General features: G+C 45.5%; 1 protein-coding gene across 4 annotated transcripts in view; it reads left to right on the forward strand.

Annotated features, from left to right (window-relative positions):
- Positions 1-946: 946 nt before the first annotated feature.
- Positions 947-26,839, forward strand: part of CRTAP (cartilage associated protein) — a 32,636-nt gene continuing 6,743 nt past the window's right edge. The window contains exons 1-6 of one of the 4 annotated variants that reach the window (XM_027088193.1): positions 951-1,509; positions 6,756-6,905; positions 13,869-14,040; positions 19,026-19,154; positions 25,182-25,327; positions 26,480-26,563. In XM_027088193.1, the coding sequence (XP_026943994.1) occupies positions 1,039-1,509; positions 6,756-6,905; positions 13,869-14,040; positions 19,026-19,154; positions 25,182-25,327; positions 26,480-26,563 (1,152 nt within the window). In that variant the 5' untranslated portion in view covers positions 951-1,038. Of the gene's footprint in view, positions 1,510-6,755; positions 6,906-13,868; positions 14,041-19,025; positions 19,155-19,688; positions 20,025-25,181; positions 25,328-26,479; positions 26,564-26,839 lie in introns of those variants that run through there. The other 3 variants (XM_027088191.1, XM_027088192.1, XM_027088194.1) reach the window with 3 other exon arrangements.

Below are 26,839 nucleotides of genomic sequence, written 5' to 3' on the forward strand. Positions count from 1 at the left end.
CTCTATCCGCATCTTTTTTTTTTTTTGCGGTACGCGGGCCTCTCACTGCTGTGGCCTCTCCCGTCGCGGAGCACAGGCTCCGGACGCGCAGGCTCAGCGGCCATGGCTCATGGGCCTAGCCGCTCCGCGGCACGTGGGATCTTCCCGGACCGGGGCACGAACCTGTGTCCCCTGCATCGGCAGGCGGACTCTCAACCACCGCGCCACCAGGGAAGCCCTTTCCGCATCTTTTGATGCACACATATAAGTTTCTCGAGCGTATTCTTTTATTTATTTAAAAAAAATTTTGGCCGCACCGCACTGCTCCCGGGATCTTAGTTCCCCCACCAGGGATTGAACCCACGCCCTCAGTAGTGAAAGCGCCGAGTCCTAACCACCGGACCGCCATGGAATTCCCTCTCCAGCGTATTCTGAGGAGTGGAATGGCAGTCATAAGGTGTGTGCATCTTCAACTTGATTAGCTTAACAGTTTACAAAGCGCCACTGACATCCTTATTAATTTTGTTTATGCATTGTCTTTCTCATTGAAATGAGGTCGTCGCAGTGCCATCAAAGTGTAGGCCGTGGACCCGCAGGATCAGTCTCATCAGGGTGCTGGTTAGAATCGCAGATCCTCAGACCCCCATCCCAACCAGACTTGCTGAATGAGAAACTCTGGGGTCACGGTCCAGGAATCTGCGTTTCCACAAGTCCTCTAAGAGATTCTAAAGCGTAAGCAGCGCTGATCTATGATCCATTAGGGCCGCGCCTGGCTTGCAGACCGCCCTCTTTATAAAGGAGCTAACCGTGGAGCCCAGGATCACGGGTTAGATCGTGCAGGAACTAGAGGGCAGCGCCCCTCCCCAGGACACCCACTCCGCGCGGGCAGCTTCGCCCGGACCCCCGGATTGGGTGGGGAGGGGCAGCCGGACGGGGCGGGCCGGAGGCTGGCGTCCCCGCCTCCCCAGCATTCGGCTCGCCGCGTCGCTCAGTCCTCCCGCTTCCTTTCCTTCTCGCACCCCTCCTTCCTTCCTTCCTTCCTTCCTTCCGTCGGGAGCGATGGAGCCGGGGCGCCGGGCGGCTGCGGCGCTGCTGGCGCTGCTGTGCGCTGGCTGCGCGCTGCGCTCCGGGCGCGCCCAGTACGAGCGCTACAGCTTCCGCAGCTTCCCTCGGGACGAGCTGATGCCGCTCGAGTCGGCCTACCGGCACGCGCTGGACCAATACAGCGGCGAGCACTGGGCGGAGAGCGTGGTTTATCTGGAGATCAGCCTGCGGCTGCACCGCCTGCTACGCGACAGCGAGGCCTTCTGCCACCGCAACTGCAGCGCGACGCCGCAGCCCGAGCCCGCCGCCGGCCTCGCGCGTCACCCGGAGTTGCGCCTCTTCGGGGGCCTGCTGCGCCGCGCGCACTGCCTCAAGCGCTGCAAGCAGGGCCTGCCGGCCTTCCGCCAGTCGCAGCCCAGCCGCGAAGTGCTGGCCGACTTCCAGCGCCGAGAGCCCTACAAGTTCCTGCAGTTCGCCTACTTCAAGGCAAGTCCGCCTCGCCTCGCCCCGCCCCCCAAGCCTAGGCCCCGCCCCTTAGGCCCAGGCTCTGTCCCTCGGTCCTGGGCCGCGTCCCAACGCTCTTTCTTGACTTAGTTCTTTCCCACCCCGCGCTGCGGAAGGACGCCTTCAAATCCTGTTCCCCCTATTCTTCATCTTCAATAGAGATGAAAATACTTTTCTTGAAGGGTTGTTCTGAGGCGGAGAACATACATAGAACGCCTAGCACAGTGTTATTTGAAGACAGACTCCTTTTTTGGTATATACGATTAAAATCCCATTTCTCAAGTGAGTGGTGCCTTTCAGTAATAGGGCGGAAGAGGACCTGCGGAGCCGGCCGGTCCCTTTTAAAGAGGAAATTAAGGCCAGGAAAGGGCAGGGCTCCTTGGAAGGACACTTCCCTGCCTGGAGGAGAAGCAGCTGAGCGCTGTGATTCATCAGGGCTGGCGCTCTGGGCTGGCTGTCTTTCATCTAGAATGTAACACAGTTGTCTTCCTCCTTTTTGTGGCTGCTTACATTCTGCCTGTGATTGCTGGCTAAAAAGAGCCACAAATTGCAGTCTCTGTCCTTTAAGTCCTTACTCTGGGGACCCACAAGTTTTAAGAGGGGCCGAATTCCCTGTTACTGGATAAACAGGTTTTAGCTTGGTGGGTCTTCACCGGGTGTTGCCAATAGAGCCCTCTCAAAGTCCAGTTTCTATTTTCTCTAACCGAAAACGAGTTTTTAAACTTTGCTTTCAGTCTTTGGGCTGCAAGATCTGTTTTTCATATTTCCCTGAAACGGAGCTGCGTGTCTGTTGCATTCATATGAGCCATAAAACAGCAGAAACCCTAAATAGGAGAAAAGCTGGGTTATTTCTATGCCTGATTACAGTTTTATATAAGTATCAGATTTGTGAATGTTTGTCCTGACAATAAAAAGACAATTTTAAAATAGAACGGGGATAAGATTAATACATTTCCAGAATGTATGAAATGCAGAAATAATGGCTGACTCATACAAGCAGTATTTTTTACGCTAAAAAGGACACGTTTTAATCCTCTCTCTTTTTTGTAGAACTTTTGGCAAATACAGTCTGAGCCAAATTTGAGTCACATAATCGAGGGGAAAACGTTTTATTTTTAAACCTGGAGAATAGTGGAAGCTCTGATTTCTCTAATATACAGATGACTTTGAAACAAGTGCTGCAGGGAGGAGGGGACTGCAGTGCTACAATATGACCGGAAGGCAGGGGTTTCCTCCATCCTGACATCCTCAAAGGTTAGGAAGTTCATAGCTTCTCTCAAAACCCTTTGTAGGTCTTGTAACAATCACTTACTTATAAGTCAGTATAGGGAATTCCCTGGCGGTCCAGTGGTTAAGGCTCCGCACTTCCACGGCAGGGGGCATGGGTTCGATCCCAGGTCAGGGAACTAGGATCCTGCAAGCTGTGGGGTGCAGCCAAAAAACAAAAGTCAGTATAATACCATCTGTCTTAGTATTTTGAGATCACTTACAGGGCAGGGAGAAGTTTAGAATTTTATAAATAAACCAGAACCTTCACTTAATTGCTTCAACTGAAAATCACTGAAAAAGTGATTTGGGGTGATGATATTGTGTGGCTGATTTTTTTTTTTCCTTAATGGAGTTTGTATTTTCAAACTCTGTTTCTGGGTAGAGAGGAAATAATTGGTGACAGGCACATTCATTCGGCTGGCGACAGGTACTGGAGATGGATGGTGCTTCCTGCCCTAGCAGGATCTGAAACCACGGTAGGTTTCATGCCCCCAGCCTGACTTAGGTTCATGTCATGAGCTGTGGGTTCTCTCTGTGGCCGCCATCTCCATGAAATGCTCATCTTCCCCACAGGCCGAGGAACAGGTGGGCCCCAGCGCTTTATCAAATCCTTGGTGACTGTTGAACTCTGAGCTGACAGAGCTGGCTGCCTCACAGGCATGCTTACCCCCTCTTTGCCTGGACCTGGACTCTGTCCTCCCCTGGTTGAGGGGTGGCTGGTTTGGCAGGTGACTGGGAGCCTCTCATGCAGGTGGCTGTCTCTCAGGAACCCATGGCAGGGTAGGTTCCCCCACCCCCTCCTTCTCTAAAACCTGCCTGGGGGCTGTCAGAGGTTTAGCTGTCAAGGTGTGGCTCCGTGCTCCAGCTGACAGAGCTGGAGTTAAAAGTGAATAAAATCATCCTTCAGGAAGGGATTCCATTTTGTAAAACTCAGGTCCTGAGTGAGAGGCCTTAAAAATCCCACCCTGTGCCACTCTTTCTAAGTGCTCTTCTGAGAATCAGAGAATCTAATTTCATTGGCACATGCTTTAAAAAGGGCTGCATTCATACTCTTCCCTTCCTTCTGGCTGCCAGACTGGCCTTTTTCCAGCCAGGAGTATAAAGCTGTCTGTAGACCTCTTTCAAAGGCAGTTCTGGGAATTCCCTGGTGGTCCAGTGGTTAGGACTCTGTGCTTCCCCATCCCCCTTCTGCCCCCCCCCACCCCAGCCCAGAGTTCCATCCGTGGTCCATGAGCTAAGATCCCACAAGCAGCCGGCAGCAGAGCCAAAAAAAAAAAAAGGCAGTCGCACTCCAGGTCACTAGCTGGCATTCTCCAAATATCAGCACTGGCTTCTGGGAGTCTGTCGTTATCACCACCCATCACTCCTCCAGGGCAGCCACTGCCATTGTCTCCAAATGACTGGGCTCCCATGCTGGGGCAATTTTGCACAGGTATGTGCTATCCTTTGATTCTCGGAAATCCAGAGTGTGCCAAGTATCCCTTTATTTTTCTCTCTCCAAACTGAATTCCCTAATTCTTGCCCCCGAGTGTCCCTCTGGATTGGCTGAAGGAGTCTCTGTGCACGAGATCCGGGGGCCTCCCCTCCCCCCCACCAGGTTGTGCTGTGATTCCAGGGCACCGAGGAGCCAGGGCATCGCAGGGGATCCTCTGTTTGCTGCTTGCGTGTCCACACAGGGAGGTGTCCCTATCCTCGGCTGCCCACCTCTTGAGCCTCCCGCCCCCAGAGCATCCCATTCCTCTCTAAGGACTTCTGCTCTCCTGGGCTCCGCCTGCAGGTGCCAAACCTGAAGGTCAAGGGCCACAGACCTTGCTGCCCCTGCAGACCCCAAGGGGGACTTTCTTCTGGCCTAGAGGGTTCCCCTTCCTCCCTCTTCTTCTTCCAGGCCAGTCAGCTTCTTCCTGCAGCTCCCTCTCCCGATTTCCTCCTCTTCCCATACTTGCCAAGTTCTCTCAAGAGTACAGGGGCTTTTGTCATGTTTCTGTGTCCTGACCAGACAGCTACCTCCCATGAGGCAGTGAAACTCAGAATCAGCTGACCACCACCTAATGAGGAGAAGAGAGAGAGGGGGAAATAGAGGGAAACATGAATTAATTTCATGAAAATATTATGCAGTGGTGATGTTACATCCAAATCACTGGTACTTACCAAGTCCTGCTTTGTTGCAGGAACTGTGCCAGGTACCAGGAGTGCAGACATGAATGACGCTGCTGGGTCCTTCAAGGCTCAGAGGCTGGAGGGGGAGACAGACACATTAGCTGAGACTACAAAGAGGTGTGAAAAGCAGGGAGACAGAACACAGGATGACACAAAAGATGCTATCATCAAAAAATTCACAAACAATAAATGCTGGAGAGGGTGTGGAGAGAAGGGAGCCCTCCTATACTGTTAGTGGGAGTGTAAATTGGTATAGCCACTGTGGAGAACAGTATGGAGGTTCCTTAAAAAAACAAATATAGAGCTACCATATGACCCAACAAACCCACTCCTGGGCATATATCTGGAGAAAAACACGGTCTGAAAGGATGCATGCACCTCAGTGTTCATTGCAGCATTGTTTACAATAGCTGTGACATGGAAGCAACCTAAATGTCCATCGACAGATGAATGGATAAAGAAGATGTGGAACATATATACAATGGAATATTACTCAGCCATAAAAAAGAATGAAATAATGCCATTTGCAGCAACATGGAGTTGCTAGAGACTGTCATACTGAGTGAAGTAAGTCAGACAGAGAAATATCATATGATATCACTTATATGCAGAATCTAAGAAAAAAGATACAAATGAACTTATTTACAAAAATAATTATATACATTTTAATTATAATGTATTACATATATTATATTATATAGTGTATAAAATATATTAGTACACATATATCCATGAAATAGTAAAGTTACATGTCAACATGTCTATCTGCAAGTATTCACCTGTAGACCCATGTATATGATGTGTGTGTGTGTGTGTATCTATATATATAGATAGAGGAGAGAGAGAGGAAATGAATCCATTTGGTACAGGTTGGGTCAGTTACTTGAAATAAACAGGTCATAAGGAGGCATGTCCCCCCACCAAAAAAAAAAGACTCTTGATCAAGGTTACGGGAATAGGGAGGGCTCACCTGCATGTCCAGTACGTAAAGGCAGGGATTCTTTCCCTGTTTTGCTCATTGTTACAGACCCATTTCCTAGAACAGTGCCTGGCATGTAGGAAGCTTGAAACAAATATTTGCTGAGTGAATGGATGAGTAAGTGAGGAGGTGGTGGGAATCACTGAGAACAGTGAAGTGGAGATTCTGTGAGAGACTCTGGAAAGTATTGATACATCTGTCAAGGTTCTGGCAGAAAAGATGTGATATAGTCATACTGGGTAGTTGGAGGAACTTTTAATAAAGCAGGTATTTACAAGGGCTAGTGATAGTGAGGTGTGACACTCCCCCACCCAGGCCAGAAGGGGCAAGGGAGAGACCAATTGCTGGAAGCCAGAAGGAGAGATACCAGAAGGAGAGGCCCCCTTTGAGAGGGGCTGTGACCTTCAGTCAAGGGAGCGACCTTGCAGGGAGGGAGCCAGGACACTAACAGCCCAGCCTTATTCTCTTCCCTTCCTTCAGTCTCCTGTTGGGTTCCTGTTGGAGCTCCTCATTGATGAACCCACTGGAAGCTATGGGGACAAGGGAGTCCGCTGTGACAGCCTGTACACCAGCCTCCTGGGCAGGGCAGGGTAGGGTGGAGACTGCAGGGCGTAGATCGGGACAGGCACACAAAGGCCATCTATTCACCTGCAGCGAATGAACACTCTTCCAGAGTGGCTGGACCAGGTCTTGCTGGGTCTTGGAAATCACTGAACCCTTCGCTTCCAACATTGTGTAGAAACACAAAGTTGCCGAAGGACTGAACAGCCGTTCACGCTCATCACCCATTGAGTAGCTTTTCTCTTTCTTCTTTGTATTTTAGGCAAATAATCTTCCAAAAGCCATTGCAGCTGCTCACACCTATCTACTGAAGCATCCTGATGATGAAATGATGAAGAGAAACATGGCTTATTATAAGAGCCTGCCCGATGCCGAGGACTACATTAAAGACTTGGAAACCAAGTTGTATGAGGTATATTTGCATTTTTACACAGTGGTTATTTGCAATGCGAGCTGTCAAAGAAGCGTATCTCAGTGAACATCTATTGACATCAAAGGACTGCTAGTGATTTTTGATGACATTTAGTGAATATTATGACAATAGAAATGATTGCCTTTTTAACACCTAGCTGATCCATTTAAGAATGCAATTTTACTTTCCATGATGATTTTAAAGCCACTTTTTTCTAAATGCTACATTTTAGAAATATGGTCATGTGATGGTAGAATAAGATGGTAGAATAAAGACGTGTCTTGGAAATCATCTGAAAATGACCAAGAATAGGAGAAACAGAAATATAATTCTCCATTTCTGATGAAGCTAGGAAACATATATATTAATACACACACACAACTTTATATCTTAAGTTGGAAAGGAAATAGAGGCGCTAGGAGGACTGACTTGACAGATTGGAGGCTACTTAAGTCTCTGCATCTGCAGCGCGGAATTCTGATGAGAATGAATGAGGATAATAAGAAGAGGAAGAATCTGAGCCCTTTGAGCACTTACTGTTGTCCTGCCCTGTCGAGCTCGGGCTCTGGGGGTGTGGGTACCAGTGGAGGGTTGAAAACAGAGGGATGTGTTGAAAGTACCTATGGGAGCCGTTAGATCCTAAGGTCTGACTCCAGGGTTTCCTATCGTGGGACCAGATCTCAAGCTCACTTTTTCACTGGTGGTGACCCTCAAACATAGTGGGCGAAGTCTCTTTCCTGGAGCCCTTCAGTTTTCCAGGGAAGGATTCTCCAGCCTCCTGCAGGGCTGGTGGGGTGTCCGTGCTTCTCTACTGGTGTCTGAGAGCCAGTCTCGGGAGAGGGATGGGGGTCTCACAGCTGAGTCTGAGACCTTACCTGATTCCTGGTTTTTCAGCCCATGCCTGGACTGATAGCAGGCTCTGCTATGCCTGCTCCCTGGCCCCTCAACCTTTATGGGTAGAGTCTCTAGAAGAGACCACCAGTCTCTGGCAAGGAGCGGCTTTGGGAGGTGTGGTCCCTTAGGTGAGCAGGTGGGCGCTGGTGGGGGAACCCAGGGTTCCAACAGCTCTGTTCAGACTTTCAGCCCTGCTTTCTTTCCCATGCCTTGTGCCAGCCTCTGTGGTCCCTGGTGCCTGCAGGTGCCTACGAGTGTGTAGCTCGCCTGCTCTGAGGTCCCTCCTCTCTGATAATTTGTTTTTTTGTCTTTCCAAAAGTTGTTGAAATCTCTTGTCTGCTGCTTGCTCCTTTCCAGTTCTCCCATGAAAGGACTGAAGTCTTTTTACTTTCTTCCCTGTCATTTTTGGGGTAGGGTTTGGGGAGCAGAATGCACTGTGCTTCACTGCAAGCAGCTGCACCCTTCTTGCCCTCTTTGGAGTCCTGCTGGGTGTGGCGGGCTGCCCCCTCCCCACCATCCCCACCGTGCCCAGGGGCTTCCTCTCTCTGCAGGACTTTCCTGCTGCTGCCACGCTGCCATTTCTGCAGAGCCGGCGGCCTGGTGTTGCTGCTCTCGTACCCAATCTCCAGACAAAGGCCCTTCAGCTCTCTGCCTGTCTTGTTTCCAGGAAATGCTGCCTGCCCAGGAGGTATAAGGAGACCCACCTTCTTAACCTGAGGCCTTTAGTTGGGTGAAAATTTCAGGTCCCAGGGGTGACCCTCAAATACCCCATTCCAGAGCAACTGAAAACAAAACTACAAATGGAGAGCCCCATGCATATTTCAAGGCCTGTCTTGGCCCCTCCAATTTGTCAGGTTTCCGCATGCGTCCAAGATCTCCACTTATTTCTTGTGAAACCAGGCTGCTTCCTCAGCCCTAATTATTTCTTTTACCTGCTCCAGGCAACAGTTAGCAGAAATTCCTTGACGTTTCCACTATCTGGCACGCGGCTGCCCTCCCCAGGAACTTGTACTGATGTGTGGCACTCCTAGTTCATACTTCACTGTTAGGGGGAGGGGTATCTGACACTTGCTTAAGCTTTATCTTTTCCTTGAATCGATTTAAAACTTATTTACTAATTTTAAGTGTGTAATTCGATGAGTTTTGTCAAAGGTACCACCACAATCATGATGTAGAATATTTTCTTCTCCCCTAAAAAGTTCCCTCATACCCCTGTGCAGTCCAGGCTTTGCCCTACCCCCTGACTCCTGGCAGCCACTGCTCTGGTTTCTGTCACTAGAGTTTTCTTTTTTTCCTTTATTCAAACTTGATTTTATTATCAAGTGCCTGTTACTTTTTTTTTAAATTAAGATAAGACACACAATACTAAACAGTGATTTGAAGATAATCTGAACGAAAGAGAGAACATGGTATATCTCTCCATCAGTTTGTGTCATCTTTGCTTTCTTTCATCAGTGTCTTATAGTTTTCTGAGTACAGGTGTTTTACCTCTTTAGGTAGGTTTATTCCTAGGTATTTTATTCTTTTTGTTGCAGTGGTGAATGGGATTGTTTCCTTAGTTTCTCTTTCTGATTTTTCATCATTCGTGTATAGGTATGCAAGAGACTTCTGTGCATTAATTTTGTATCCTGCAACTTTACCAGATTCATTGATTAGCTCTAGTAGTTTTCTGGTGGCATCTTTAGGATTCTCTATGTATAGTATCATGTCATCTGCAAAGAGTGACAGTTTTACTTCTTCTTTTCCACTTTGTATTCCTTTTATTTCTTTTTCTTCTCTGATTGCCATGGCTAGGACTTCCAAAACTATGTTGAATAATAGTGGCGAGAGTGGACATCTTGTCTTGTTCCTAATCTTAGAGGAAATGCTTTCAGTTTTTCACCATTGAAAATGTTCGCTGTGGGTTTGTTGTATATGGCCTTTATTATGTTGAGGTAGGTTCCCTCTATGCCCACTTTCTGGAGAGTTTTTATCATAAATTGGTGTTGAATTTTGTCAAAAGCTTTTTCTGCATCTATTGAGATGATCATATGGTTTTTATTCTTCAGTTTGTTAATATGGTGTATCACATTGATTGATTTCCATATATTGAAGAATCCTTGCATCCCTGGGATAAATCCCACTTGATCATGGTAAATCCTTTTTTTTTTTTTTTTTTGTTGTTGTGGTACGCGGGCCTCTCACTGTTGTGGCCTCTCCCGTTGCGGAGCACAGGCTCCGGACACGCAGGCTCAGTGGCCATGGCTCACGGGCCCAGCCGCTCCGCGGCATGTGGGATCTTCCCAGACCGGGGCACGAACTCGTGTCCCCTGCATCGGCAGGCGGACTCTCAACCACTGCGCCACCAGGGAAGCCTGGTATGATCCTTTTAATGTGTTGTTGGATTCTGTCTGCTAGTGTTTTGTTGGGGATTTTTGCATCTGTATTCATCAGTGATATTGGTCTGTAATTTTCTTTTTTTGTAGTATCTTTGTCTGGTTTTCGTATCAGGGTGATGGTGGCCTCGTGGATTGAGTTTGGGAGTGTTCCTTCCTCTGCAATATTTTGGAAGAGTTTGAGAAGGATGGGGTATTAGCTCTTCTCTAAATGTTTGATAGAATTCACCTGTGAAGCCACCTGGTCCTGGACTTTTGTTTGTTTCAAGAGTTTTAATCACAATTTCAATTTCATTCCTTTTGATTGGTCTGTTCATATTTTCTATTTCTTCCTGGTTCAGTCTTGGAAGGTTATATCTTTTTAAGAATTTGTCCGTTTCTTCCAGCTTGTCTATTTTATTGGCATATAGTTGCTTGTAGTAGTCTCTTATGATGCTTTGTATTTCTGCGGTGTCCATTGTAACTTCTCCTGTTTCATTTCTAATTTTATTGATTTGAGTCCTCTCCCTCTTTTTCTTGATGAGTCTGGCTAATGGTTTATCAATTTTGTTTATCTTCTCAAAGAATCACCTTTTAGTTTTATTGATCTTTGCTATTGTTTTCTTTGTTTCTATTTCATTTATTTCTGCTCTGATCTTTATGATTTCCTTCCTTCAGCTAACTTTGCGTTTTGTTTGTTCTTCTTTCTCTAGTTCCTTTAGGTATAAGGTTAGATTGTTTATTTGAGATTTTTCATGTTTCTTAAGGTAGGATTGTATTGCTAGAAACATTCCATAGGTTTTAGATCGTGTTTTCGTTGTCATTTGTCTCTAGGTATTTTTTGATTTCCTCTTTGATTTCTTCAGTGATCTCTTGGTTATTTAGTAACATACTGTTTAGCCTCCATGTGTTTGTGTTTTTTACATTTTTTCCCCTGTAAATTTTTCTAATCTCATAGCATTGTGGTTGGAAAAGATCCTTGATATGATTTCAATTTTCTTAAATTTACTGAGGCTTGATGTGTGACCGAAGATGTGATCTATCCTGGAGAATGTCCCATGTGCACTTGAGAAGAAAGTGTAATCTGCTGTTTTTGGATGGAATGTCCTATAAGTATCAATTAAATCTATCTGGTCTATTGTGTCATTTAAAGCTTGTGTTTCCTTATGAATTTTCTCTCTGGATGATCTGTCCACTGGTGTAAGTGAGGTGTTAAAAGTCCCCAACAATTATTGTGTTACTGTTGATTTCCTCTTTTATAGCTGTTAGCATTTGCCTTATGTATTGAGGTGCTCCTATGTTGGGTGCATATATATTTATAATTGTTATATCTTCTTCTTGGATTGATCCCTTGATCATAATGTAGTGTCCTTCCTTGTCTCTTGTAACATCCTTTATTTTAAAGTCTATTTTATCTGGTATGAGTATTGCTACTCCAGCTTTCTTTTGACTTCCAGTTGCATGGAATATCTTTTTCCATCCCCTCACTTTCAGATTGTATGTGTCCTTAAGTCTGAAGTGGGTCTCTTATAGACAGCATATATATGGGTCTTCTTTTTGTATCCATTCAGCGAGCCTTTGTCTTTTGATTGGAGCATTTAATCCAGTCACATTTAAGGTAATTATCAATATGTATGTTGCTATTACCATTTTCTTAATTGTTTTGGGTTTGTTTTCATAGGGCCTTTTCTTCTCTTGTGTTTCCCACTTAGAGAAGTTCCTTTAGCATTTGTTGTAGAGCTGGTTTGGTGGTGCTGAATTCTCTTAGCTTTCGCTTGTCTGTAAAACTTCTGATTTCTCCATTGAATCTGAATGAGATCCTTGCTGGGTAGAGTAATCTTGGTTGTAGGTTCTTCCCTTTCATCACTTTAAATATATCGTGTCACTCCCTTCTGGCTTGTAGAGTTTCTGCTGAGAAATCAGCTGTTAACCTTATGGGAGTTTCCTTGAATGTTATTTGTCATTTTCACTTGCTACCTTTAATAATTTTTCTTTGTCAGTTTTGTTGCTATGTGTCTTGGTGTGTTTCTCCCTGGGTTTATCCTGCCTGGGACTCTCTGCGCTTCCTGGACTTGGGTGGCTATTTCCTTTCCCATGTTAGGGAAGTTTTCGACTATAATCTCTTCAAACATTTTCTCAGGTCCTTTCTCTCTCTTTTCTCCTTCTGGGACCCCTATAATGCGAATGTTGTTGCATTTAATGTTGTCCCAGAGGTCTCTTAGGCTGTCTTCATTTCTTTTCATTCTTTTTTCTTTATTGTGTCTTGCAGCAGTGAATTCCACCATTCTGTCTTCCAGGTCACTTATCCATTCTTCTGCCTCAGTTATTCTGCTATTGATTCCTTCTGGTGTATTTTTCATTTCAGTTATTGTATTGTTCATGTCTGTTTGTTTGTTCTTTAATTCTTCTAGGTTTTTGTTAAACATTTATGACATCTTGATCTTTGTCTCCATTCTTTTTCCGAGGTCCTGGGTCATCTTCACTATTATTATTCTGAATTCTTTTTCTGGAATGTTGCCTATCTCCACTTCATTTAATTGTTTTTCTGAGGTTTTATCTTGTTCCTTCATCTGGTACATAGCCCTCTGCCTTTTCATTTTGTCTATCTTTCTGTGAATGTGGTTTTCGCTCTGCAGGCTGCAGGATTGTAGTTCTTGCTTCTGCTGTCTGCCCTCTGGTGGATTGCGCCTGCTAGTTTTTGAACTAAATAAAATAAGTGTACCACTGTGAACGGGGTAGAAAAGTCTAGATATAGGTAAGTTACTGATTGGTTTCCTATTTATAATTAAGAGTGAGCATGGTTTCTCCAGAGCTAATGAGAGTAGAGCTTGATGATGGTCTGATTCCTTTCAGGAGGACAGATCTCTCTCCCTTCATGTCTGGACCTTCCTTGGCTTCTCTCTGCTTTCCAGAGCCTGCTTTTGGTTTGTTTGTTTGTTTTTGTTTTTTTTTAATTGAAGTATAGTGGATTTACAGTGTTTCAGGTGTATAGCAGAGTGATTCAGTTATGCATAGAATATATATATATGTATTATTTTTCAGATTCTTTTCTATTATAGTTATTACAAGCTATTGAATATAGTTCCCTGTGCTATACAGTAGGTCCTTGTTGTTTACCTATTTTATATATAGTAGTGTGTATCTGTTAATCCCAAATTCCCAGTTTATCCCTCCCCTACCCCTTTCCCCTTTGATAACCATAAGTTTGTTTTCCTACTTTGTGAGCCTATTTCTGTTTTGTATACAAGTTCATTTGCATCATTTTTTAGATTGCACATATAAGTGATATCATATGGTATTTGTCTTTCTCTGTCTGGCTTACTTCACTTAGTATGATAATCTCTAGGTCCATCTATGTTGCTGCAAATGTTATTATTTCACTCTTTTTATGGCTGAGTAATATTCCATCTTCTTTATCCATGCAACCTGTTGATGGACACTTAGGTTGCTTCCATGTCTTGGCTATTGTAAATAGTGCTGCTATGAACATAGGGATGCATGTATCTTTTTGAATTTAGAGTTTTCTCTGGATATATGCCCAGGAGTGGGGTTGCTGGGTCATATGGTAGCTCTAGTTTTAGTTTTTTGAGGAACGTCATTATGGTTCTCCATAGTGGCTGTACAAATTTACATTCCCACCGACAGTGTAGGAGGATTCCCTTTTCTCCACATCCTCTCCATCATTTATTATTTGTAGACTTTCTGATGATTCCAGAGCCTGTTCATCCGAGCCGTGCGGGGGTACAATGGTGAGAACTGGAGGACGTGCATCACGGACATGGAGCTGGCCCTTCCTGACTTCTTCAAGGCCTTTTATGAGTGTCTTGCTGCCTGCGAGGGCTCCCGGGAGATCAAGGACTTCAAGGATTTCTATCTTTCCATAGCAGGTTAGTGGTGGGTTGTGTCCTCGACATAAATGGCATAGCTGCCCCTGTGGGTTCTACATGCCTTCTATGTACTTGAGTGGCCTCTGAGGAACTTTTGAGCTTAAATAAGAAAGGGTAACTGGGGTGGCTGACACATGTACGGATCAGCCTCTGATTTGGCAGGAGCTTCTGGAGAAACAGTGAGTATGGTGTCTAGATACAGGCCAGCAGAGAAGGTCTGCCTAATCAACCCTACTTGATTACAGATTCCCACAGGCTTTTGGAAAAATAAAACTGGGCCCCAAAGCAACTCATGCCCCACCTTAGGGAGATAACTTTGATTATGGCAGTTTTTCAGCACACATCAAGGTAAAATGAAGAGTATAATGAACCTCTAATGAGTCATCACTAAGATAACTTTTGGGAAAAAAATTTTCTGACTATAAAATAATTCATGCTTATTATAGGAAGTCTAGAAAACACAGGAAAGAATGAAGAAAATTGAGGACTTCCCTGGCAGTCCAGTGGTTAAGACTCTGTGCTTCCACTGCAGGGGTTGTGGGTTCGATCCCTGGTCGGGGAACTAAGATTCCCACATGCTTCACGGTGCAGCCAAAAAAAAAAAAAAAAAAAAAAGAAAGAAAAACAATTGAAAACACATAAATAGCCCTAGGGTTTCTCCTTAACCAGTAGTGGGCAGCAATGCTCCAGAGATTGGGAAATGGCCAAGAGATGTCCCTAAGTGGTTTGGGAACACGGATGCTCAAACTGCACCTTGCAGGAAGGGGACCCCGGTCAGATAGGTCTGAGATTGGCCTGAGCACCGTCTGCCTCTTGGAGTCTCTGTGCCCTGTGATGGTTAATGGCTCTCAGAAACCCTGGGGTAGGCAGCTCTTTTACAGTTATTGAATCCAGGATGGTTTTTGTTTTTGTTTTTTACTTATTAATTTATTTTTGGCTGTGTTGGGTCTTCGTTTCTGTGCCAGGGCTTTCTCCAGTTGCGGCGAGCGGGGGCCGCTCTTCATCGTGGTGTGCGGGCCTCTCACTATCGCGGCCTCTCTTGTTGTGGAGCACAGGCTCCAGACGCGCAGGCTCAGTAGTTGTGGCTCACGGGCCTAGTGGCTCTGCAGCATGTGGGATCTTCCCAGACCAGGGATCCAACCCGTGTCCCCTGCATTGCAGGCAGATTCTCAACCACTGCGCCACCAGGGAAGCCCTGTTTTTGTTTTTGAATCACTGTTTTGCTCATGGACCTCTTTTTCCACAGAGTCCCTTTATTTTTCTTAACAAAACCTTTTTATTGTGGAAAATTTCAAACATATACAAAGAATAGAAGAGTGTAAAGAAACCCCATGTCACCATGATGCAGCTTCAGTATGGTCAACTCAGGGTCAACTGGGTGTCATCTAATTCCCACCCACTTACCTCTTATATTATTATTTTAAAAATATATTTATTTATTTATTTGGCTGTGCCAGGTCTTAGTTGTGGCATGTGGGATCTTCGCTGCAGCATGCGGGATTTAGTTCCCTGACCAGGGATCGAATCCGGGGCACCTGCATCAGGAGCTCGGAGTCTTAACCACTGGACCACCAGGGAAATCCCTCATGTTATTTTGAAGCAAATCCCAGATGTTGTTATCACTTCATTTGTAATGTTTCAGTAGGTACCTCTAAAAGATAAGAACTCGTTTTTTTCAACCACTGAACCATCACACCTAAAAGAATTTTAACAACAGTTCCTTGATCTCATCATCAAATATCCAGTGTCCCAGTCATCTCAGAAATGTCATAAATGTGTGTTCCTTAAATTTACAATTTGTTGGATTTTTGTGTGTTTTCTTTCTTTTTTTTTTTCTTTTTGGCCCCACTGTGCGACTTGTGGGATCTTAGTTACCCGACCAGGGATTGAACCCGGGTCCCCAGCAGTGAAAGTATGGAGTCCTAACCACTGCCAGGGAATTCCCAATTTATTGGTTTGAATCATGTTCAAAATAAGTTCCACACATTGCATTTGGTTATCTTCTTAAGTTTTTATTTTGAACAAAACTTTACTATTTTAACCGTGTGTAAGTGTACAGTTCGTTGGCAGTAAGTATATTCACATTGTTGTGCAGCCCTCACCACCATCCATCTCCAGAACTTTTTCATCTTCCCAAACTGAAACTCTGTACCCATTAAACACTAACTCTCCATCTTCCTCCTTCCCAGTCCCTAGCAACCACCATTCTTCTTTCTGTGTCTATGAATTTGATTGCTCTGGGTACCTCATATAAGCAGAATCATACAGTATTAGTCCTCTTATGACTGGCCTATTTCACTTAGCATAACGTCCTCAAGGTTCATCCATATTCTAGCAAATTGGTTATCTTTTATTTTCTTAATTTTTTAAAAATTATTTATTTATTTTTGGCTGTTGGGTCTTCGTTGCTTCTTGTGGGCTTTCTCTAGTTGCAGCGAGCAGGGGCTACTCTTCGTTGTGGCACGCGGGCTTCTCTCTAGTTGTGGCATGAGGGTTTTCCCTCTCTAGTTGTGGCACCCGGGCTCTAGAGCATCTAGTTGCAGCACACGGGCTCTCTTGTTGAGGTGCACGAGCTCAGTAGCTGTGGCTCACGGGCTTAGTTGCCCCGCGGCACGCGGGATCTTACTTCCGCGACCAGGGATCAAACCCGCGTCCCCTGCATTGGAAGGCAGATTTTTTACCATTGGACCACCAGGGAAGTGGTGACACTAAGTTTTAAACATTTGGTTGAGGTGCTTTCCAGTTTCTCCACAATATAATTACTGTTTTTCCTTTTTAAATTAATAATTTGTGGACAGGTGCTTCGAGACTAGGACAACTTGCTGTCCATCAAACTCTGCCCCCCTCCCCACCCTACCCCCACTGATTTAGCACACTGTTGAGAATTCTTGCCTGAAGCATTTTTTTCTATAAAGGTTGTGTGAATATAAAACTACTTTCCCTAGGGATTTCCCTGGTGGTCCAGTGGTTAAGACTTCGCACTTCCACTGCACTGGGCAGGGGTTTGATCCCTGATTGGGGAACTAAGATCCCACATGCTGTGCAGTGCGGGCAAAAAAAAAAAAAGAAAAAGAAAAAGAAAAAAAAAACTACTTTCCCTTTATTTATTTATTTATTTTGCGGTACACGGGCCTCTCACTGTTGTGGCCTCTCCCGTTGCGGAGCATAGGCTCCGGACGCGCAGGCTCAGCGGCCATGCTTACGGGCCCAGCCGCTGCGCGGCATGTGGGATCTTCCCGGACCGGGACCGTGTCCCCTGTATCGACAGGCGGACTCTCAACCACTGCGCCACCAGGGAAGCCCAACTTTCCCTTTATTTTTGTGTCTGCTTCTTTCATACAGAATAGGTACCATACGTTAAACACTATTCTATGTTATGCTTTTTCCACTTAACAATATATCCTAACTAGTGTGTAGAGATTGTGTCATTCTTTTTATTACTGCCAAGTGCTCCACTGAGGGTTGGGGGAGTGATGTACCCCAGTTTATTCAACTATCTGATAGATATTTGGGCTGTTCCAGTCTTTTGCTATTACATCTAATACTGCAATGGGGAATTTTAGTGGGCTGTTGTTGTTTGCTAAGTATGGAAGTGTGTTTGCAAAATCAACATCAGTGGGATTGATAGTTCAGAGTAAAGGTTTACACAAATTATTTGGTATTTTAAGGTACCATTTTGCATTCCTACCAGTAACGTAGGAGAGTGCCTGTTCCTACAGTCTTGCTGGCAAAATGTGTATCATCATGCTGGAGTCTTTCGCTTCTGGCTGAATGAAAGGAGAAAAGGGAGGGGCCAAGGGGCACCTGGAAGGTTGTTAGGGACCAGCCCCAGAAGTAGTATTCATCAGTTGTTACTGTCCACATTTCATGGCTCACTTAGTCACATGCCCCCAACCTAACTGCAAAGGAGGCTGGGAAATGTAGTCTTTGACATCTTTCTATGTGACTATATTTAGGTATTTTTAAAATTTTAGTTTATTTTATTTATTTATTTGGCTGCACCAGGTCTTAGTTGCGGCACTTGGGATCTTTAGTTGTGGCATGAGAACTCTTAGTTGCGGCATGCATATGGGATCTAGTTCCCTGACAAGGGATCGAACCTGTGTCCCCTGCAGTGGAAGCGCAGAGTCCTAACCACTGGACCGCCAGGGAATCACCGAGAATATGTGTATTTTAACCTTTGATAAATTTTACCAAATTGTACTCCAAAACATTTGTTCCTGATTTGCTCCTACCAACAGAGCATGAGAGCATGAGTCTCACTATTCACTTCCTATCACTGGACATCATCAAATTTTAAACATTTTGCCAATGTAATAGCTTACATTATTTTAGGTAGAATTGTATTTCTTAATTTCAAATGTGGTTAAGATCTTTTCACAGTGTTTATTAGCCCTTTTTATAATTTCTATTAACATCCTTTTGGCTATTTTTATAGTGGACATTCGTCTTTTTCTTATTGATTTGGGAAACTTTGTGCGTGAAAGATTTTAGCCCTTTATCATAAGTGTTGTGAATATTTTACTTTTATCATTTTATCATTTATCATTTTTACCTTGATCTTTTGGGGCAGTGGGGCAGAAGCGGCATTAAGAAAATAATGGATACGACGCAGACCTCCTAGAGAACGGACTTGAGGTTATGGGGAGGGGGAAGGGTGAGCTGTGACAGGGCAAGAGAGAGTCATGGACATATACACACTAACAAACGTAGTAAGGTAGATAGCTAGTGGGAAGCAGCCGCATGGCACAGGGATATTGGCTCGGTGCTTTGTGACAGCCTGGAGGGGTGGGATAGGGAGGGTGGGAGGGAGGGAGATGCAAGAGGGAAGACATATGGGAACATATGTTTACGTATGACTGATTCACTTTGTTATAAAGCAGAAACTAACACACCATTGTAAAGCAATTATACCCCAATAAAGATGTTAAAAAAAAAAAAGAAGATAATGGATACACTGCCTGAAAATTTGTGTGTTCTTTCAGATCATTATGTGGAAGTTCTGGAATGCAAAATACAGTGTGAAGAGAACCTCACCCCAGTCATAGGAGGATATCCAGTCGAGAAATTTGTGGCTACCATGTATCATTATTTGCAGTTTGCTTATTATAAATGTAAGTAATCATCTTCTAGGAGATCTGAGCAAGGTACGAAGACTTAGCTTCCACATCTGCAGAGAGTACTAACCTCCTAAGATCGTTGTGAGGATTAAATGAGTTGATAGACGTGAAATGCTTAGGAAATTCACGCACTGGCACATGGCAAACTCTATATAACCGTTTTTTTGGTGGTTGTTGTTGTTGTTTTGGCCGCTCTGCGTGGCATGCGTGATCTTAGTTCCCCGACCAGGGATCAAACCCATGCCCCCTTGCAGTGGAGGCGCAGAGTACTAACCAATGGACCGCCAGGCAAGTCCCTTTTTTCTTTTCTTTTTTTAAAAAATATCATTATTTCCCTTCTTCCACATCATTGGCTTTACTTTTCAGACTCTTAGAAGGTCATTGCAGTTGGTCCTGCCTTGGCCTGAAATTGGAGCTTATCAATCAGAACCTTCCAAGTGGACAAAGGGGACACATGGGAGAAAGAAAGGAACTTGGAGTTCAGACTTCAGAGCCTGAATTTCCTGGCTTTCCCCCCTCTCTCTGTAGCCAAGATTGCTGGGTGCCACTCGCGTGAGCAGCGTGTACCTTGGCAGTTCGGTGACAAGCACGGGAAGTCACTAGGGTCATTTGCAGCAGTGACAACTCTACCCTCCTGATGAAATGTCTGGGTCTGCTGGCAGGTGTCTGGCTAGCTTCCCCAAGGCTGCCCTTCAAACTCAGGGGCGGCTGGTCTTGGGGACTCAGGGATGTCCTGGAGGAGTGCCAGGTGACCTTGTCTTCCACAGCCCCCCTTCCCCGCTGTGTCCATCCTGTTCTTCGTTGGGTTCCCTCTGCCTCAGCAGCCACCTAACCTGCCTACCTTTTAATCCCATCTCATCTCTTCTCCAGGACACACTGAAAGCCTTGCCTGCTGAAGGTTAAAAAAGGGAAAAAAAGAAAAGAAAAATATTTTCCTTCTCTCCCTCTCTCTCTCTTTCTAGTTTTTAAATTAAAAATATTTAAACTTTTGCCGTTAATCAAGATGGCTTCTTTGTTCCTGGAAAGTCTCGGATACTGACATTTATACCATGTTTTTCTGAGGAAGGTAACTGGCCTCTCTCAGCAGTGAACCTGATCTTAGAGCGGCCTGAACCTCATCTAAGGATGCAATGAAATGTACTGAAATGTCCCTTGGTTGGGATATTTCTGAGATCCAGAGGAGGTTGAGGTGTGTTTTTAACAGGTGTCCTTCCCAGAAGTCCCCTTTCATGGAGGGAAGGATGAGATTTTATTTGCTACTGTCACCCCAGCGTGAGCTGTCTGGTAAAGGATTATTTAGCATAGAGGACAAGAGTCTAGTTTTATATAATGTGTGAACATGCTTTCCTATGAGGCAGCACTGAGCTCACAGCATGATGCCAGCAAATATTTATGGACCACATTCTGGTGTGGAGGGGACAGTTTTCCACTAGGCAGTGTCTTTGCTTATGAAGAGCCCTCTTTTCTAATATAAATAGCTGATTTAATGTAAGTGCATTTTTTCAAAAAGGCTTATAAGAGAAGCTTATTGCAGTGAACCAAACATCGCAGAGATGTACAGAGAAACATCAAAAGCAAACAACCCGGGCTTCCCTGGTGGCGCAGTGGTTGGGAGTCCGCCTGCTGATGCAGGGGACGCGGGTACGTGCCCCGGTCCGGGAGGATCCCGCGTGCCGCGGAGTGGCTGGGCCCGTGGGCCGTGGCCGCTGGGCCTGCGCGTCCGGAGCCTGTGCTCCGCAGCGGGAGAGGCCGCTGCGGTGAGAGGCCCGCGTACCGCAAAAAAAAAGCCAACAGCCCATCTCCATCCCCCTCCCTGCTCTCCCCCAACCCCAGTGTTAACTGTTGGCTTATATTCAGCCACACTTGGAAGGACCCTTTTTTAATGAGAATTATGAAAAAATTATGTACATGTTTTATTTAACTTCTGGAAATTTCAAAACATATATTGGGGGCTTCCCTGGTGGCGTCGTGGTTAAGAATCTGCCTGCCAATGCAGGGGACATGGGTTCAAGCCCTGGTCTGGGAAGATCCCCGGAGCAGCTAAGCCTGGGCACCACAACTACTGAGCCTGCGCTCTAGAGCCCACGAGCCACGACTACAGAACCCGCGTGCCACAACTACTGAAGCCCACGTGCCTAGAGCCCGTGCTCTGCAACAAGAGAAGCCACTGCAATGATGAGCCTGCGCACCTCAACGAAAAGTAGCCCCCGGTTGACCACAAGTAGAAAAAAGCGTGTGTGCAGCAGCGAAGATCCAACACAGCCAAAAAAAAAAAAAGAAAAAAGAAAAACCAAGGTAATTAATAAAAACAACAACATATGTTGGAGAGGTTGGTATAATGATCTCTAGGGTGCCCATCACCCAGTTTCAACTTTTATCAACACATTGCTGATCTTGGATTCAGTTTACAGATGTTCTGTTGGAAGAAAATATAGCCCGTGTTTTTCTTTCATTTTCATGAGAAGCTGTGCTGACACTTCACTAAACTACCCCGTGAATGGACATTGAAACATGGATCTTCCAGCCACTAAGTAGGCTTGGTTCAGTGGGAACACGCGAGGACACTGGAGTTTAGAGGTGTTCCGGACACTTCCAGGCCCTGGAAGCTCACTGGTCAATCCTCTGAAATCCTGACTAACTCTAAAAACCAACCAGAATATCAGAAAATGTGGCAAAGACATAATGGATAAAACACCAAAATTTTCAGCTTTTCTTGCTGCTCCCCAAGAAATCTTTGCTTTCTGGATTACAGGTAAATAGTGTGAGTAAAATTTACATCTTGAAATTGGCCTCTTGAATCCTCTTGGCCCTGTTTTGAATTCTTTTTCAATCACCTACCCCAGGACGTTTCTTGAGGACAGGTGTCATTTCCAACCCCACAGGCCTTGTGACTAGGAAGTGCCCATCAGCAGTGGTTTTAAAGTTGTTGTTATGGGAAACGGCCACAAGGCGGCAGCATTTCTTCATGCCTAACTTGGATACTTGGGTAACCGGAACCTTAGGAAAATCATGTTCCTGGGTTGTCAAGGAGGGTGTAATGTGCCAGAAGAAAGGCCCAAGGGCTTGTGTCTCATTCCTTCTTCCCCCTTACCCTTCACCCCACAGAGAAATCGCAGCCCCAGCAACACCGCTGCACTGAGGGCGCTGTCGTCCCTGGGTGGGGCGATTCTAAGGAAGGAGGATGGAGGTGGGAACCCCACCACCAGGAGACGTGGAGACCAGGTGACTTTTCAGAGCTTCTCCAGACCAGAGGTCCACCCTTTCTTGGGTGCACTAGGCTTGGCTTAGCTTTGGAAGGGCTCACCTGGATCTGGAGATGGCAGTCTCATCCAGAGGGGACCCGGCACTACAGGTCCAAGGGGGGCTCGTTTGATGGCATATCCTCCCCAGCTCCCTCAGCCCCACGAGAGTGCAGCCTTGGGACCCAAGCCTCCTTAGGCTTCAGGGATGTGACCCCAGCCCCAGTTACCAAGCCCTGACGGAAATACGGCAGGTACTACTTTTTTTTAATTGAATTTTTCTTTTATATGGACTATAGTTGATTTACAATGTTGTGTTTGTTTTAGGTGTACAGCAGCTTGATTCAGTTATACAAACATATAGAGCTATTCTTTTTTGGATCTTTTTCCCATATAGGTTATTACAGAGTGTTAAGTAGAGTTCCCCGTGCTACACAGTAGGTCCTTCTTGATTATCTATTTTATATATATGAGGGTGTATCTGTTCATCACAACTTTCTAATTCATCTCTACCCCCCCTAATTTCCCCTTTGGGAATCATAAGTTTGTTTTCTAAGTCTGTGAGTGTCTTTCTGTTTTATAAATTAGTTCATTTGTATCAATTTTTAGATTCCAACTGTAAGTGATATCATATGATATTTGTCTTTTTCAGTCTGACTCACTTCACTTGGTATGATCATCTCTAGGTCCATCCATGTTGCTGCCAATGGCATCATTTCATTCTTTTTTATGGCTGAGTAATATTCCATTGTATAAATGCACCACATCTTCCTTTTCCGTTTGTCTGTTGATGGACATTGTGGTGGCTTCCATGTCTTGGCTGTTGTAAATAGTGGTGCAGTGAACGTTGGGGTTCCTGGGTCTTTTCGAATTCTGGTTTTCTCCAGATATACACCCAGGAGTGGGATGGCCGGATCATATGCTAGCTCTGTTTTTAGTTTTTTAAGGAACCTCCACACCGTTCACTGTAGTGGCTGTTCCCAATTTATAATCCCACCAACAGCATAGGAGGGTTCCCTTTTCTCCACGCCGTCTCCACATTTATTGTTTGTAGATGTTTCGATGATAGCCATTCTGAATGGTGCGAGGTGATACCTTGTTGTAGTTCTGATTTGCATTTCTCTAATAATAATGATGTGGAGCATCTTTTAAAAAAATATTTATTTTATTTTTGGCTGTGTTGGATCTTAGTTGCAGCATGCGGGCTCTTTGTTGCGGTGTGTGGGCTTCTCCCTAGTTGTGGCAGTGTGGGCTCCAGAGTGTGTGGGCTCTGTAGTTGTGGCTCAGGGGCTTAGTTGCCCCGCGGCATGTGGGATCTTAGTTCTCCGACCGGGGATTGAACCTGCGTCCCCTTAATTGGAAGGCAGATTCTTTTTTTAAAAATAAATTTATTTATTTATTTAAAATTTTTGTCTGCGTTGGGTCTTCGTTGCTGCGCATGGGCTTTCTCTACTTGTGGCGAGCGGGGGCTACTCTTCGTTGTGGTGTGCGGGCTTCTCATTGCAGTGGCTTCTCTTGTTGCAGAGTACGGGCTCTAGGCACGCGGGCTTCAGCAGTTGTGGCTCGGGGGCTGTAGAGTGCAGGCTCGGTAGTTGTGGCACATGGGCTTAGTTGCTCTGCAGCATGTGAGATCTTCCCAGACCAGGGCTCGAACCCGTGTCCCCTGCATTGGCAGGCAGATTCTTAACCACTGCACCACCAGGGAAGTCCTGGAAGGTGGATTCTTAACCACTGGACCAACAGGGAAGTCCCAGCGATGTGGAGCATCTTTTCCAGTGCTTCTTTTTTATTTTTAAAAACAGTGTGAGTGAAATTTATCTCTTGACATTGGTTTCTTGAAAGTCGGTCTTGTTTTGAAATCTTTTTCAATCACCCCAGGACATTTCTTGAGGACGGGTGTCATTTCCAACCCCACAGGCCTTGTGACTCGGAAGTGCCCATACACAGCGGTTTTAAAGTTGTTGTTATGGGAAACTGCCACAAGGCGGCAGCATTTCTTCATGCCCAACTTGGATACTCGGGCAGTCAGAGCCTTAGGAAAGTCGTGTTCCTGGGTTGTCAAGGAGAGCGGAGTGTGCCAGAAGAAAGGCCCAAGAGCTTGTGTCTCGTTCCTTCTTCCCCCTTACCCTTCACCCCACGGAGGAATCGTAGCCCCAGCAAAACCGCTGCACTGAGGGCGCTGTCGTCCCTGGGTGGGGCGATTCTAAGGAAGGAGGATGGGGGTGGGAACCTCCCCACCAGGAGACGTGGAGACCAGGTGACTTTTCAAAACTCTTCCAGCCCAGAGGGTGGACCCTTTTTTGGGTGAACTAGGCTTGGTTTAGCATTTGAAGGGCCTGCCTGGATCTGGAGATTATGGGTCCCATCCAGAGGAGACCAGGCACTGCAAGTCCAAGGAGGGCTCATTTGCTGGTACATTCTCCCCAGCTCCCTCAGCTTCAGGACAGTCCAGCCTTGGGACCCAAGCCTGCTTAGGTTCCAGGGCTGTGACACCAGCCCAGGTCTCCAAGGCCTGAGGAGAATATAGTAGGCTTTTCTGCATAGGTCTCTGCCTAAAGAGGAACTTCTTCTGTTTTCCAAACTGGCCTCCACGTTCCCATGGATACCCTATCTGTGACCTTTTCACCCTGGGAAGATTTCTTTTGTCTTTGCAGGTATTCCGAAGGAGGGTCTGTGGAGAAGGGGCTTGTTGGTGATCTTTCTCTTTTTGAAGGTGTTATTCAATGGAGGGTGGGTCAGGAGAGGTTGGCTGATTTCCTGTTTTTGTTTCCTTTGCCTTCAGTGAACGACTTGAAGAACGCAGCCCCCTGTGCAGTCAGCTACCTGCTCTTTGACCAGGACGATAAGGTCATGCAGCAGAACCTGGTGTATTATCAGTACCACAGGGACAAGTGGGGGCTCTTGGAGGAGCATTTCCAGCCCAGACCAGTACGTGCCAGTGCACCAGGCATCGCGTTTCCTGTTCTCTTCATCCCACTTTCAGGAAGCACCTTTGCATCTTAAGAGAAGGGTTATTTCAGAAATGAAGGGAAACTCAGTTTTTTTTATAGCTTTTTTATCTTTTAACATTTTACATCTTTGTTCTCATTTCTAAATCAGTAAGCACTCTACAAATTTTAAACATTACAGAAATGATTCACTTAGGAATTGAGACTGCTTCTTTTTTTTTTTTTTTCGGTACGCGGGTCTCTCACTGCTGTGGCCTCTCCGCTGCGGAGCACAGGCTCCGGACGTGCAGGCTCAGCGGCCATGGTTCACGGGCCCAGCCGCTCCGCGGCATGTGGGATCTTCCCGGACCAGGGCACGAACCCGTGTCCCCTGCATCGGCAGGCGGACTCTCAACCACTGCGCCACCAGGGAAGCCCGAGACTGCTTCTTAATCCCATATTTTCTCTTTCTCATCCTGCCCTATAGCTATGCATTTACTGTATATGCAGCATGTAACTATTAAGTTTTACAAAAATGGGATCTTACCTACTGTTTTGCAACTTGCTTTGTCTTTCTAACAATTTCATCATGAACACTTCCCATGTCGCACCCATACCACCTACTTTTTTTTTTTTTTAACAGCTCCATGGCAGGCTTGTTTATGGATGAATCATCATTTAATTCCCTTGATGGGTGCACTCAGCTTTGCATGTGTTCAGGGCAACCTATGGATTATATATCACTTTCAGAAGATCTTTTCTAATTTGCCCTTAACTTGTATTTTCATTGAGATTTGTGCATGCTGTCCTGGTTTGCCATACATACATCTTCCTTCAACTTCACTGTCCAGCCAACACACACACACACACACACACACACACACACACACTTTCTCTTTCATTCACTCAGGATTGGCCACTCTTTTTTTCAAATTGAGATATAATTCATATACTGTCAAATTCATGCTTTGCAAGTGCACAATTCAGTGGTCTTATTATAGTCACAGAGCTGTGCGACCGTTACCACTATTTAATTTTAAACATTTTCATCACCCCCCAAAGAAAGCTCATACCCTTCCCCCGCCTGCCACCAGCCCAGTTCTCCCCTTAAAAGGTTGGTCATATAAACTGTTCTCTGTTTGTGTCTGAACAGGAAGCCGTTCAGTTCTTCAACGTGACGACACTCCAGAAAGAGCTGCATGACTTTGCTAAGGAAAACATAATGGATGATGATGAGGTAAGTTTTCCTGTTTAGCACACGTCTGGCTAAGAGAAAATATTACTCACAGCTTTGTTAAAAATCATTGGAAGGCCGAGTCGCCCCCGAAATGAGAAACAGAAGGGGCCTTGGGAAACAGAGTTTCTGTGGGCGTTTTTATGTGTCAGAGCACTGGCCTGGGCAAGAAGGGTTTTCTAGGAAACCCAGGCTGAAGCACCACGTTTCCTGACAGAGTACAGAGCCATCCTCCAGGAACCCATCACAGGAGCCGTCCGAGCGTCTTTTTTTTTTTCC

This window comes from Aethalodelphis obliquidens, unplaced genomic scaffold (assembly GCF_003676395.1).
Source record: "Aethalodelphis obliquidens isolate GAN/ISIS:26980383/991018 unplaced genomic scaffold, ASM367639v1 scaffold62, whole genome shotgun sequence".
NCBI lineage: Eukaryota > Metazoa > Chordata > Mammalia > Artiodactyla > Delphinidae > Aethalodelphis > Aethalodelphis obliquidens.